A 12,762-nucleotide genomic window follows, 5' to 3' on the forward strand; every position below is an offset into this window, starting at 1 on the left:
CACCTATTTTGTTGTCATGGAAATTCAAATGAACTGAACATACACAATCTACATGTAGCCTAGGCTAGTAAGTATTATATAGTATGGATGTTTTGAGGTCAGACGACCGGGCCAGGGCATGAAGTTAACATTACACAGGCAACTTTCCAAATTTATAACCGTAAAGCCATGGGTATGGGGAGGATCTCAGCTCTTGGACACTTTCCCATGATTTAGCCAGTAAGTCTCTCCTAGGCCTATATATAGCAAAATCATTGTCTCAAAGTCATTGAATAAAGAAAAAAGTAGGCCTAGTGATGCCAACTTCAGGCCTATTTTAATGTGATTCATAGACCACATTGCAACGAAGCCTAAAATGACTGATACTTCATGTCATCCTTCATTCTCAAATTTCTTTTTTCAAGTAGGCCGGCCTGCAGTACATCTAAACCAAACTAAATGCAGACATCGTTGATGTGACTAACTTGTATTTATCCTTTTCTCCAGCTTCTCTCAAGAAAGCATCAGGAAACTCGCGTCGAATGTTAGAGAAACGGGATGCAATAATGCCTCTGCAAGAAAAAGGTAATTATGATCCTATCGGTGGTGAAATCATTTAATTACAACATTCAAGAGCCAATTGCTATTAAGCAATGAATGAAGTGTCAGAGTTGAAAACTACCTCGGTGTTGAGATTTTTGACAAGTTGAGAAGCAAATCCAAGTTGTAATATTAGTTTTGTCCCAGCCATTTGTATCTTGCATTACAAGGCCAAACAAAAAATTTAACTTGAAAAATAAATTAGGGTGGTTGGTTGGGTAAAAATTTTTTTAATCTAAATTTTTATAATCCCCAAAAATTAAGGTTGGATGATGGTCTATATTTGGGGGGTGGGGTTGGGCGTGTATACTCATAACAGGTAATAGATTAGTGTCAAATTAACACCGTACATGTGAATGTCAATATATCAGTATTGTGATTGAGTAGTATGTGGTTATTGAAATAGAAACACGCAAGAGCCATCCATCTCATGCAAAAAAACATTTCAACCATACAGTGTACAAGATGATGTCCACAAAATTAGGCTCGGGGCAAGGCACCATAAGTTTTATATTTTATTGATTTGTCGAATAAAAAGATATAGGTTCTGCATGTTTTTCTAGGTTGGGATGGGTAGCTCGAAACACAGCTAGGCTATTTTTTGTTTTGCCTAATGTGAGTTTTGTTTGTGTGCATGGGTAATTATGCGTAATTTCTGTTTGTTTCAGTTAGGTATTTTTTCAACACCAGAATCTCATGTAGTACTTATGCCTTAAATATTTAATGATGCAATTGAATCCCCAGTTGTTAAAAGTTTCTAATAGACCCCTTGCAGTGGGTACTGGGTAACATTTCCTTTAACATGGCAAGTAACCACTGAATAAACAGTACGATACACGTACACGTACACATATGTACAAGTACATAATGCAAGCATGCACTGTAGATACACCATATTCATATTCACAGGCTCATAGGAAGCAAGATATGAGACAGAGAGAACCCTCCCCCCGGCTTTATTTTGGTCGTTGTTTCGCTGGAATCCTAGAAATTCTTTTCAGACATCTGGGGAGATGTGTTAATGTAACAATAGATTGTGTATAGCAATTGGACATGCTGAGGGAGTACTTCTCGGTTTCATGTCTTGCGGGATATAATGTAATTCGAGAACCTGAATTAGAAGCCATTACTGCGGTGGCACAATGTGCGTAAATAGGTAGCACGGGTACACGACATGCTACATCGACTATTAGGGTGTGGCGATATGCCAAAAGCGCATGCGAATGAATTTATTTACACATGTTGGAGCAATTAGGCCATGCTGTTCTTGTCCCACTTTGTTTCAAGTCATTTCTTTTTGATTCAGGAACAAACAAGACACCTGCTCTGCAGCAAAGGAGCCAAGTTAAAAGTGTGAAAAGGAGAACCCAGAACGGTAATTATTAACACTTATCTGATGGGCTAAGTAAATGTGTTGGGTGGTTCGAGTTTACTCAGTCTTTCTCAGTCGCCCCACCCCATGCTACAGAACTTGATCTCTGGATGTTGCACCCAGTACAAAAATGCCAAAAATGTCAGTGTCAGGAGAGTCCCACAGGTGCCATTTTACAACAGTTTGGACTTGCAAGTGGTCTTGTACTGACTGAAGCCACTGGCAGCCATCTTAAAGTGGCAAATACAAAGATGTTAGTGGCTTGCAAGCCGTTAAAACTTTCGTTGCCACAAATGATTTGATTAACAATTGCAAGCAGGCCAATGAATTACCTTGGCGTTGGGCACTATAAGATGGCTGCCAGTAGCTTCAGTGGCCCATGTAGGCTGATAATGAGGTCAATGCGAGTCTGGTAGCTTGCAATTGGAACAGCATCAAGCTTGATTATTTGTGATCTTGTATATATATCCATCCACAGAGGGACAGGAAAAGTACAGCTGATGGTTTAAGCAGGCTGTGTCGCCAGTACCAGCCTGATTAAATATTACGGCAGTCAGACAGCAGTCAGACCATGAAGCTGTATGGTCAAACGAATGACATAAACCAAGCAGAAATAACAAAGTAACACTTTGACAAGGTTCTGACACATTATGGTGGGTGTGGTGCTATGCTGGGCGTGCAGCTAGTGTGCTTGGCTGGTACTTCAGTACTGTCCCAGCTAGCATCATAGTCCCACACTTCACTCTACAGTCCAAGTTCTTTCCACCTGTAAATCTGGCACTCTAATGAATCTGGGCATTCCAGGCTTTATGTACCCACAACTTTACAAAGGAAACTAAACAAAAGAAATACCAAAGAGCTTAAATGCAGGATCCTGTGAGGCATTCATTCAAAGAGTTCACTGGACTTACTATTCAGTTGTATTTAGTTGAATTCTTTCATCACTGGACAGGTTGTATGCTTTCAAGAACTACAAGTTGAAAATTGAAATCTTACACTCTAAAGAAAAAACTTAACTGAAACAAATCAGTGTAGTTGGGGCTATTGAGATGTGGACCCAGAAATGATGGCAAATGGATTTTTTTATATTTCGGCCATACTGGAGGCCTGCCATAAGAATGGAAAAGGTGAAGCTTTTGAATGTTTTTACCATTACGACGCAAGCCTCCCCTTTGCATCACTGTCCTGAAGACTTTTCTCTCAATTTGTGCTCATATTGTACACAGTTTGAAGTAGCCAATTACCACGTTATTTTGTTGGAATTTCTCTTTCACAGAGCCGAATGAGACTGTAGGTGAGCACCAGGCCCATTCCAGTAAAGAGAGGAGGTTAGCAGCAAATCCTTCCTCCAAAGGTTCAACAGGTAGGTTTGTGTACTGTACCTCTAGAACTGTAAGATTTGTACAAAAAGAGAGGTCCTTTTTTCGGCATTTTTTTAAAAAGCAAATTGGTTATTTTATTTCCTTCAGTTCTGCCCCCCAATTTTTTTCTTTTTCAGCAGTGTTTTTTTTTGGGGGGGGGCTTCCCACTCGTCTACACAGTGCTAATAAAAAATAGAATGTGGTTTGGAAAAAAATTTGGTTCATGTGTCATCAAGTAGTGGCCCATATTGGTTCGGTGGCAGTGGGATTTTCACCATTTTCAAATTGGGATGTGTTTTTCACACATTCAGCAAGGAGACTATCCAGATTGCTTTCAGTGAAGGATGTATGGAACCATGACTCTTTAAAGTTACTTAGTTTCTTTGTTCTCCTAGGGCTACATGCTGGTGCAGCTTCTAGACCTAGAATTCATCTAATGATAGCAAATATCAGCCTCAATGACAACATACGTTTGTGGCATCTGAAGGTATGGACGGATCACTTGTATAAGGAAACTCCACAGAGAACTCAGAACGGAAAATATTATTTTTATGGTAAACTGCGAGATGAAAGCGGACTGGTAATCTATTTCATGTACTTTGGAACATTTTTGAAAAGCATGGAGCACTTGAGTATGATGGAGGAAAGTACAGAATACAAACCTCTGTACATGTGGCATGTCAAAGTGCAGGAGCAAGATAAGGAGTACGGAGGGCTAGCAAGAGGTGAAAGTGAGTTCAAGTTGCTGATTAATGAACATTCCAAAATATGCTGGGCTTAAAAGCCCATGGAGAATATCACCCAGCGGGTAGGGTCACCCACTCTGCATGTGAAAAAGACTGGTGTTCTCTCCCTCCCTCAGCTTTGTGAATGTGGCTCGGGAGACTTGTCAGAAGTGATAAAACCAGCAGGCCACTGTGTGTTGTAAATTTTATTAGTTCAAAATGTAATCAAACCACTGGATGTAAAATCCGTTATCATAGATCTTTTGTGAATCCGACAACCATATTTACATGAAACTTTAAAAATTTGAGTCAGCGTAGAAAGTAAAATTCTACATCTTTTGAGAAACTGCCAATGACATCCTTTGGTAAGCTCTGATTTAGTGATACTGCCAAACACTACATGTACCTGTAAAAAGATGTTTGACAGGACGATTCAAGCTCTAAGTATTCTAAACTACTACTTTGTTAATTTCTGATAATGCATGTCAAATGGCAGAACAAATCAAAAGCAGACAAACTTGTATTTAGCGAATATGAACGGTTAGTGCTACATGCATAACCCGATACAGTTGAGCACCATAAAAAGGTTTTTGATTGAACCTTGTTATAACAATAACCTGGGATTATCACTCTTACGATACAAACAAAAAAGACTTGCAATGCATATTGTTCTGTGATAAGCAGGTTTTTAATATTCAGAGTGCTTTTATGAACATTCAGACTGTATCCTGAAGCTAATGGCAAATAGAGCTGAGTCAATTCAAATGATTTTCTATTCGAATATTCGACTTTCAATTCGACGAATATCCGAATATTCAATCATACCAACTGGCAGATTGTTGATGAACAAACCACATACAAAATCAGTTGCAATAACACATACAATTGTACATTATGGTCAATATAATAGCTTCTCACATCTAGGAGTATCTTCAGCCACGATTTCGCAAGATTTAAGAGATGAACAAGACTTCTTGCCCTTCTTGCTGAAAATTTCTATTTCTTTTAAATTGCTCAATGAATATTTTACTTTTTGAATAGTTGTAAGAATTCTGATGATTTTCATTTGAATCTGCTTGAAACAAGCCTTCACAGTTCCATTTTTCTCATTTAAAACAAAAGTAAATACTCCTTTTCTTTTCATGAATTTTGCATTTGAACATTTAAATTCAAATGATAATGTTCGAAAATCAATCGAATACTCGGATATTCGGCACAGCCCTTATGGCAAGGATTTATATTTTTTCCCCTTGTACTTTGAGGGTTGAAGTTGTCATTCCTCCCCAACTGACCTTTCATGGTAGAAGTGTGTCAGTGCAGCTGCTTGTGAAATATCGTCCATTACAAAATGGACATGCAAAATTGGAGACAACATTCAACATACATGAAAGATTCCATAGGGTTGTCTGCGGGTGTGGCTCACAAATAGCAATGGGTCCATTTGTACATACAGTATGTTTAATACCTGTACATAAATTCTGTAGTGTAATAATTCTCTAATGTTACATGTAATTCCATTATACATAATCCATTATTTATACTTCTAGTTTGACAAGAACTTGTAGATGCATACAGGGACGTTGCTGGGGGGGGATTCCCCACACACAAAAAAAACAATGAATGGATATTGAACAAGGCTAACAAAAACTTGCCCCCCAAAAAACCACACCACTGAAAGCTGGTGCCTCCCATAAGATGCTGGTGTGCCCCCCCCTGTAAAATCCTAGCTACGCCACTGGATGCATATATATAATATCTTAAGCTTAAAAAATGCTATGCATTATATTATTAAAAAAGTAAGAAAAGCTTTATATTGTGACAGATTAGAAAATGGCATTGAATCTGTTCTTTCTATATACAGCAGTTTCCTTATCATAGCTTTCAGTGATCTAGTATTTCAACAGTATATGCTCAAAGTGAAGTGCCTTGTACATGTAGGTCATTCAAGAACATCATACAACATTGGTCCAGTAGGTGAGGCCACATGCTGCTTCAAATGCACTGAAAAATTGTGCTATGTACATGTAACATCAGGTGCTTCATTCTTGAACAACCAGTGTTTTTATTACAGAGTTTTGAAAACAGTTCAGCATTAGCCTTCCCTGCTGTGTGAATGAATAACCCTATCAATATGCTAATTTTCAACATGCAAACGGTTTTGGGCATATCATGCCACACGCAAGACAAATTGAGAAATGTATCATGGGTATATATGTACAAGAAGTTGAGGCCTTTAATTCACCAGAGAACTGTTACATCTGCATTTATTTGAGTAGATGTAAAAGTATACAATTCTAAGTACATGTATACAGAGGCCAGTTATAATTTGTACTTGTAAATTAAAGATTAGGCCCCACTGAGCACCAGTGCCAGTAGCTAGCACTGAAAAGACTCGGGTTTGACTTGACCTTGCTCGCTCAGTGTAGTAGAAGAAATAATGGTACCATATGGAACATCTTCATCCCCATGGTGTCTAGCAGTGCACCTATATGAGGAATAGCCTGGTATCTGACTATGCTTTTAATAAACTTTGGTTTTAGAATGCATTGTCTGGTATATTAACACAGAGTCAATTCAGTATGGCGTGTTGTATTAAGGAGCGGGGTTTCTCGCAATGATTAAAGTCAAAATCTCATCCAGCCAATATGGAGTATCATTTCCAAAAAATGTGATTAAAATGGAGAAGACTGGACTGACTGTTTGGAAATGGGTGCAATAATTCAGAGCAACTTCAAAGAAACAAAATCTATGTTAAAATTTTAAACACCAAATGCAAAAGCTAATTTCCTTGCTGTTGCTGCACTGAATCAGGATACCAGAGGAAAGTTTCCTTTCCAGGGCTTACTGCTAGAAGCCAAATTCGAAGTTTAGCAACTGCTGAGGAATTGTGTATAGAATGTATATGGTTGAATGATTTCTAAGGTTAAATGTATATACTCTTGAAGAAGTTTGTGCTGAGATGATTTTCCAGTGCAGCTCAGTGTTTGCTAGACTGAAAAAAAATCTGGCCGTCGTCATTCCTTCCTCATGACATGAACTTTTATGGCCTTTCTGAGGGCCAAGGCTACATTCTGGGGCTTTTTACATAGTTTTGTAGGAATGGAAATGAAATAGACCCAAACATCTGCTTTTCATTTTTCAAAAACAGGGGAACACCCACCCCCAGAGTAACCCTTGGTGTTGATGTGTAGTGTCGTTACCACGTTTTTAGTCTGACGTTACCACTTCCTGACTATGACTGAAAAGGATTTCAACATCATTCCAATGAAACATTTTGGCTAAGTGAATTTAAAGGGAGAAAAAAATGTTATCTGCGTACCCACTATTTAAATGTAATCGGCAACACAAGTTATTTTTGTTTGTTGTGGTCATTGTGTAATACAATATGAATGAGGATTAAACATTTTATCACAAATTTCACAAAAGACCTTAAACACTTGAGTCCACGGTAGCTTGCATTTACATGTACATGTAAACTACATACAACATTTACAGTGTAAAATGTTTAAACTTAGACATAAGAAAGTCAGGAAAAAAGTTTAAAACCTCTTAATAAAGGCTGTCATATGATCGAGCTTAACCTACTTTCATCAAGGGAGTGGGGATACAATAATTTTATTGTCAATTCTCCCGGTCTGTATACGTTAAGTATTCAGAGCCAACACATTCTTGGAATTTGTAATAAGATAGAAATGGCATACAGGCTAAAATATTGATGACATTAACATTAAAGGAACCAAGAAATAGAAATATTTTTATAAATTTCATTAAAAACCCTTGAAATTGCATTTTCGGGTTTCAATTAAGCTGATTTAAATTTTTGTTTTCAATTTTAACCCATATTTTGATGCCTTTTCAGTTTTATGCTAATGATATTTGCATATTCATGAGCAGAAGTATGATGTCATCCAAGGCACTGAATCTCAATATTGCACTGATTTGTGCACAGAATATTTCTAGATTTTTTTTATACACTGCTATGACAGATTTCATTTTCTTTGGCAATTTATTGCTCTGTAAATATAGGGCAAAAATTCTTTCCACAGGAATGTTCCCAGATAGCAAATTTTGGGTTCACAATTTGAACATGAAAGCTTGCAACCTGAACCATGTCTACCTGGATTTACATCAAAGCAAAAGTGCCCTCGCTTGTCCAGAAATGCTCAGTCAATCTTTAATGTTTGAAAAAGTGCACCGTTCAGTTCACGTAAATCAAAAAAGATGTCCAACAGTCTTCATACATGGAAGAAGAGTACAGCAATACACAAAATGTGATTCTAAGAAAAATTCATTTCCTGGATCCTTTAATGCATTAATGCATGATTTCTATTCTTGGCACATGTGGAACAACGTTTTGTTTCTGAAACTGAAAGCAGTATATCAAAAGTCAATCAGAGTGAGCTTATTTTTGAGGAGTAGGTTAGGGTGGGGGAGGGAATTAAATTCAAGAGCAAACTGTTTGTATTACGCTCACCAAGACTGAGAAGTAACTGAGCTAACCCTGTACCTCTATCTGTGATTGCTCATTGAATTTCAAAGTGTACTCCTGCCCTCTCTTCACTGGTTTCATTACTTGCAAGTTTTTCAAGTGTACCATTTCCTTTGACTAGAATTTTCAATTTCTTTGTAAACATATTCTGTTCTTCTTTGATCACCTGGAAAAAAATTGGTAAGTATGGCAGGTGTAGATGTAGGCCTACGTAAATTTTGATCAAGCTCTTTGAGAATTACATGTAGCCTAGCCCAGAAATGCCAATCACCATTTACTGTATGCTTCAGTTCACTAAGATGGCTGGTACGATAGGCATTGATTCCTTCACTGGTCGTGGCTGCTGCGATTTCTGCAGGAGGCCATTGGTTAAGTTTAGATTAACTGTAGGAGTGAAATGAACAGACAAATACATGTCATCACTGTCAATTATTTTGATGAGATTGGACCTGTCAAAGCACTGGTGACACAGTTCAATAGCTACTTTTAGGTGACTATACAGCGTATGTAAGCAATTTGCTCCCCTCTCAGCTTTTCAGGGCAGATTGTGTCTGTACGTGTATGCGAATAAATTTACAAATCTACATTGAGAATGTATGCATTCTCATCGTTCTGAAAGGTCGCTTCCCTGTGGCAACAGCAACCTAAACAAATAGTAAACAGAAACTTTCAAAAGGTATGCACACAAGTTGAAAACAAAAAGACAAGTTCCAGAAATCTATTAACCCTGACAGTCCTCAGTCCACCAACAGGTGAAGGATTGAGGACTGTTGGGGTTTATATGGACAGTAAAAGAGTGCACATTTTTCTTGCGTGCTGATGACTCTGCTCTGCTTGATGTACATACATTTGAATGTCTTGATCTCAAAGGCTTCTTTGCTGTGTCAACAGAAAAAAACAATACATTTATGAACTTAGACTTATTAAACAAAACATGAGGTTTAATCATACCCCAGCTCGGTAGGGTATGTGCATGTACTTTGAACTCTGAAAAGAAATTTTGCTGATAGTGTTGAGTAGTTCAATTCTCAAAGTAAACGAATCATTTCTGAGCCAATGAATAAGTTGTTTAATGAAATCCATCTTCAAGGACGAATGTGGAACCCAATTTTTTTTGGGGGGGGACAGTATTATTTTTTTGGGGGGGAGAAGGGGGGGCAAACCTTGGGAATTTCATAAAACTTTTTATGGCCTCTCTGAGAGGCAAGATTATGATTTGGGACTATTTACATGCTTTGTGAAGAAAGGGAAATGAAACAGATCTCTCATTATATTTCGAAAGTAAAATGTATTTTTGACTCTTTGTGGGCCCAGCTTATAACAGATATGTTTACTTCATTTTTCCTGCATGTGCTGCTCAATTTTCAACACTTTAAAGTACATTGAAAGTAAATCTCAAATCAAAATAATATGCTTGTATGTCCTGACTTCTAGGCATATTTCAGGACTTAAGTGAACTCTTTTTTAATAAATGGTTTCACACTTTCAGCAAATTTCAAAGATCGAATGTACAAATTTTAATCTAAAAAAATTCAAATACTGCAAAGCTAATACATGTATAGGTATCACCAAGGGGTGAAAACTCTCTGAAAGGCCAAAAACAACTACTGGTAGGAAGTTATGGCTAACTTTTTCTGTTCTATTTTAAACTCTAAAATAGAGGCAGTAATTCGCACAACTCTTCTCACTCTTTATGGCTTAAGTTTTACTGAGCTGATGAAGCAGGGAATTTCCTTTCCTTCTCACAGTGTAGTATAGTTGTGATCAGGGCAAGTATATGAAATTTGTTGTGATTAAGCACCAGCAACATATTGTAACAGACACAAATCACAGTACAAGGTGCCAGGAAGTTACCGTTTTGTTCACCCATCCATGTTTTTCTGATGGTTTAACATTTGCACAAGGTTTTGAGCAACCCAGAACCTGCTCAAGTTTATCAGCATGGAGGCTATAGAGTGCAACCAGTGGGTAATGTCTCATTTGAAATTAAAATCAACCCTGCCTGACCGTTTCCTTTCCTTCCTCCAGCATGTCAGTGGAGCGTGTCACAGCGGGTATTTCCTGCATAGACTGAGAGCTGGGTAACTTTTCATTAACAATTTAAGCACAAAAGCTTTGAGGGTGAACAGCACGGCATAGGCTCTGTAGGCCCACGGAGTTGTGTCGTGCTATTCATGAAGTAACAGCTGGATTCAAGTTATTTGATGAACAGCGGTAGATATGGGGCCATACTTGTCGGAAATAGCGGAGAAACAGCTCGATAAACGATACTTTATTTGCAAAGTAACGCTGAAGCTCAGCATGGCCTATGATCTCAGGACTTCGTGAGCCAAAAATAACACTTATTATTAATGTTGTAATCATTGAATGTTGATGACCGTCACCCACCTTATACAGTTGCGCTTGCAACCTTAAGTGACGAGGACCAGCTAAATGTCCGGGATTCCCCTGGTGCAGGTGCATGACATAACTATTTTCTCACACCGCTAATCAAAAATCACCTTACTGGCGCTTACAGCTTTCCCGCCTATTTTCTAACCGCCACTATCTAAATGTTCGTCTCTCCCGGGCCGGCCATATCTGCTCATATGCTAGCCCTACAAGTAGGGCTGTAGTGGCTCTCTTTTACAGTCTGTCTCTTAAATGGTGGCGGTTAGCTTCACGCTTGGAATAATGCTGGAGTTCGGAGCGTGAAATGAACTTTTTTTGAACATCAGTGGATCCTATATTCTTGCAGAAGGACGATATTTAGGCCTAATCAATCTTCCTTCTGGTGATTAACTGCGTGGAGTGATGAAAGTGAACATGTTCGGGATCTCATCGTACTGTGTGGGCCCCACACATAGGTTTATGTACACAAATTTATACGCGCGGGAAGTTGTGTACAGTTTGTCATGCAATTGTGGCTTTTGCCGTTGAAATAAGTTAAAAACTTGAGCTTACTCGGGCGTCGGAAACTGTCTACTACATAACCTACCTGTACCACCTACCAAAATATTACAAGAAAGGTGCATGATCAGATGGAAGAGCCAGGCTATAATATAATCGATAGATCCGAGTTGGAATACGGTAAGCTATTAAGTTCAAGCGAGGGCAGAAATTCAGTGTACAAAGCAGAATGGAGTCCTAAAGGATGCCCTACCCAGCAGGTCACTGCAAAGAGCTGCATTCGATTTCGAGAAGAGGAAGCCAGAATTCTGGCTAAGCTGTGCCACAAAAATGTCATCAAGTTTTGGGGAGTCGTAAAGTGCAAGATCCCTCCAGATCATTGTGTCATTGTTACTGAATATGCTGAAAAAGGATCACTGTACAACATAATCTCTAAAAACTGGCTAGAAGTTAGCAAAGATCTGTGCATGAAATAAGCTCAGGAGGGTGCAGAGGCCTTAAGCTACATTCATCGAATGAAGTACCAGCACGGGGATGTGAAGTCCCCAAATTTCGTCCTTTCAAGAGATGACACTCTAAAGATAATTGACTTTGGAACAGCCAGGGAACATGTTTACACAGTTTCAACCAATACCCACAGAGGATCATTTCCATGGATGGCACCAGAGGTCATGGGCACTGTTCATCATGATCATGAGAAAATGAATGCCAGACCTAAAGTTACAACCAAGGCAGATGTTTTCTCCTATGCTGTAGTTGTGTGGGAAATGATTACTGGCAAGATTCCCCATGCAGGGAAGCTTATGCTTGACATTTATGTTGCAGTCGTTCAAAACAAAGAAAAACTTGAAATACCCAAAGACTGTCCAGTAGGGTGGGCATGCCTCTTAAGGAGTTGCTGGAATCCAGATTACAAGCAGAGACCCACCATGGAGCAGGTGCTAGAAACTCTTGTCGGTCTGAAGAGAGATTCAAGTGAGTCTTTGCATGTTAATGATTCTCAAGGGTGACCTGTTTTATAAGCTGTCAACTTGGTGTTGATTCTCTGCAGTGCTGAAATAACACTACTGCAGCTTTGCTCAGAGTCCTCAATGTTGAATTTGTAAGCAGGCATGGCAGGGAATGATGTTAAAGCAAGGAAAAAGATGAAGTCTTGCAGAACATGATTATTTAAAAGATTCGATCACTCTCGGTTTATTAACACTTTGTGTTAGTTTGTCGCTGAAATTATAATAGTACTATGGCCTTCTTGATATTGACAGTAGGAGATGAAGATACACTATTTGTCAGTCCAAGGAAGAAGGTGAAGTTGTCTGCAGAACGTGATGATGTCAAAGATTCAGGTAC

At 38.6% G+C, this 12,762-nt stretch overlaps 2 protein-coding genes and 1 pseudogene across 3 annotated transcripts in view; 2 read left to right on the plus strand and 1 right to left on the minus strand.

Moving 5' to 3' along the window:
* LOC110984520 (uncharacterized) overlaps positions 1 to 543 on the minus strand; it is an 8,594-nt gene extending 8,051 nt beyond the window's left edge. The window contains exon 1 of the mRNA XM_087139908.1: positions 465 to 543. The gene's annotated coding sequence lies outside the window, so the exon portion shown is untranslated. The remainder of the gene's footprint in view (positions 1 to 464) is intronic.
* The window catches only part of LOC110984521 (uncharacterized), an 8,419-nt gene extending 632 nt beyond the window's left edge, over positions 1 to 7,787 (plus strand). The window contains exons 2-5 of the mRNA XM_087139904.1: positions 487 to 564; positions 1,886 to 1,954; positions 3,228 to 3,314; positions 3,708 to 7,787. Of these exons, the coding sequence (XP_086996030.1) occupies positions 487 to 564; positions 1,886 to 1,954; positions 3,228 to 3,314; positions 3,708 to 4,093 (620 nt within the window). The 3' untranslated portion in view covers positions 4,094 to 7,787. The remainder of the gene's footprint in view (positions 1 to 486; positions 565 to 1,885; positions 1,955 to 3,227; positions 3,315 to 3,707) is intronic.
* Positions 7,788 to 9,685: 1,898 nt separating this feature from the next.
* The window catches only part of LOC110984519 (mitogen-activated protein kinase kinase kinase 20-like), a 3,973-nt pseudogene continuing 896 nt past the window's right edge, over positions 9,686 to 12,762 (plus strand). Inside the window, exons 1-2 of the transcript XR_015426139.1 lie at positions 9,686 to 12,390; positions 12,678 to 12,758. The product of XR_015426139.1 is annotated as a mitogen-activated protein kinase kinase kinase 20-like (transcript). The remainder of the gene's footprint in view (positions 12,391 to 12,677; positions 12,759 to 12,762) is intronic.

The sequence above is a fragment of the Acanthaster planci genome, linkage group LG08, assembly GCF_054643075.1.
Source record: "Acanthaster planci isolate LZ-2023a linkage group LG08, COTS_SCS, whole genome shotgun sequence".
Classification (NCBI taxonomy): Eukaryota; Metazoa; Echinodermata; class Asteroidea; order Valvatida; family Acanthasteridae; genus Acanthaster; species Acanthaster planci.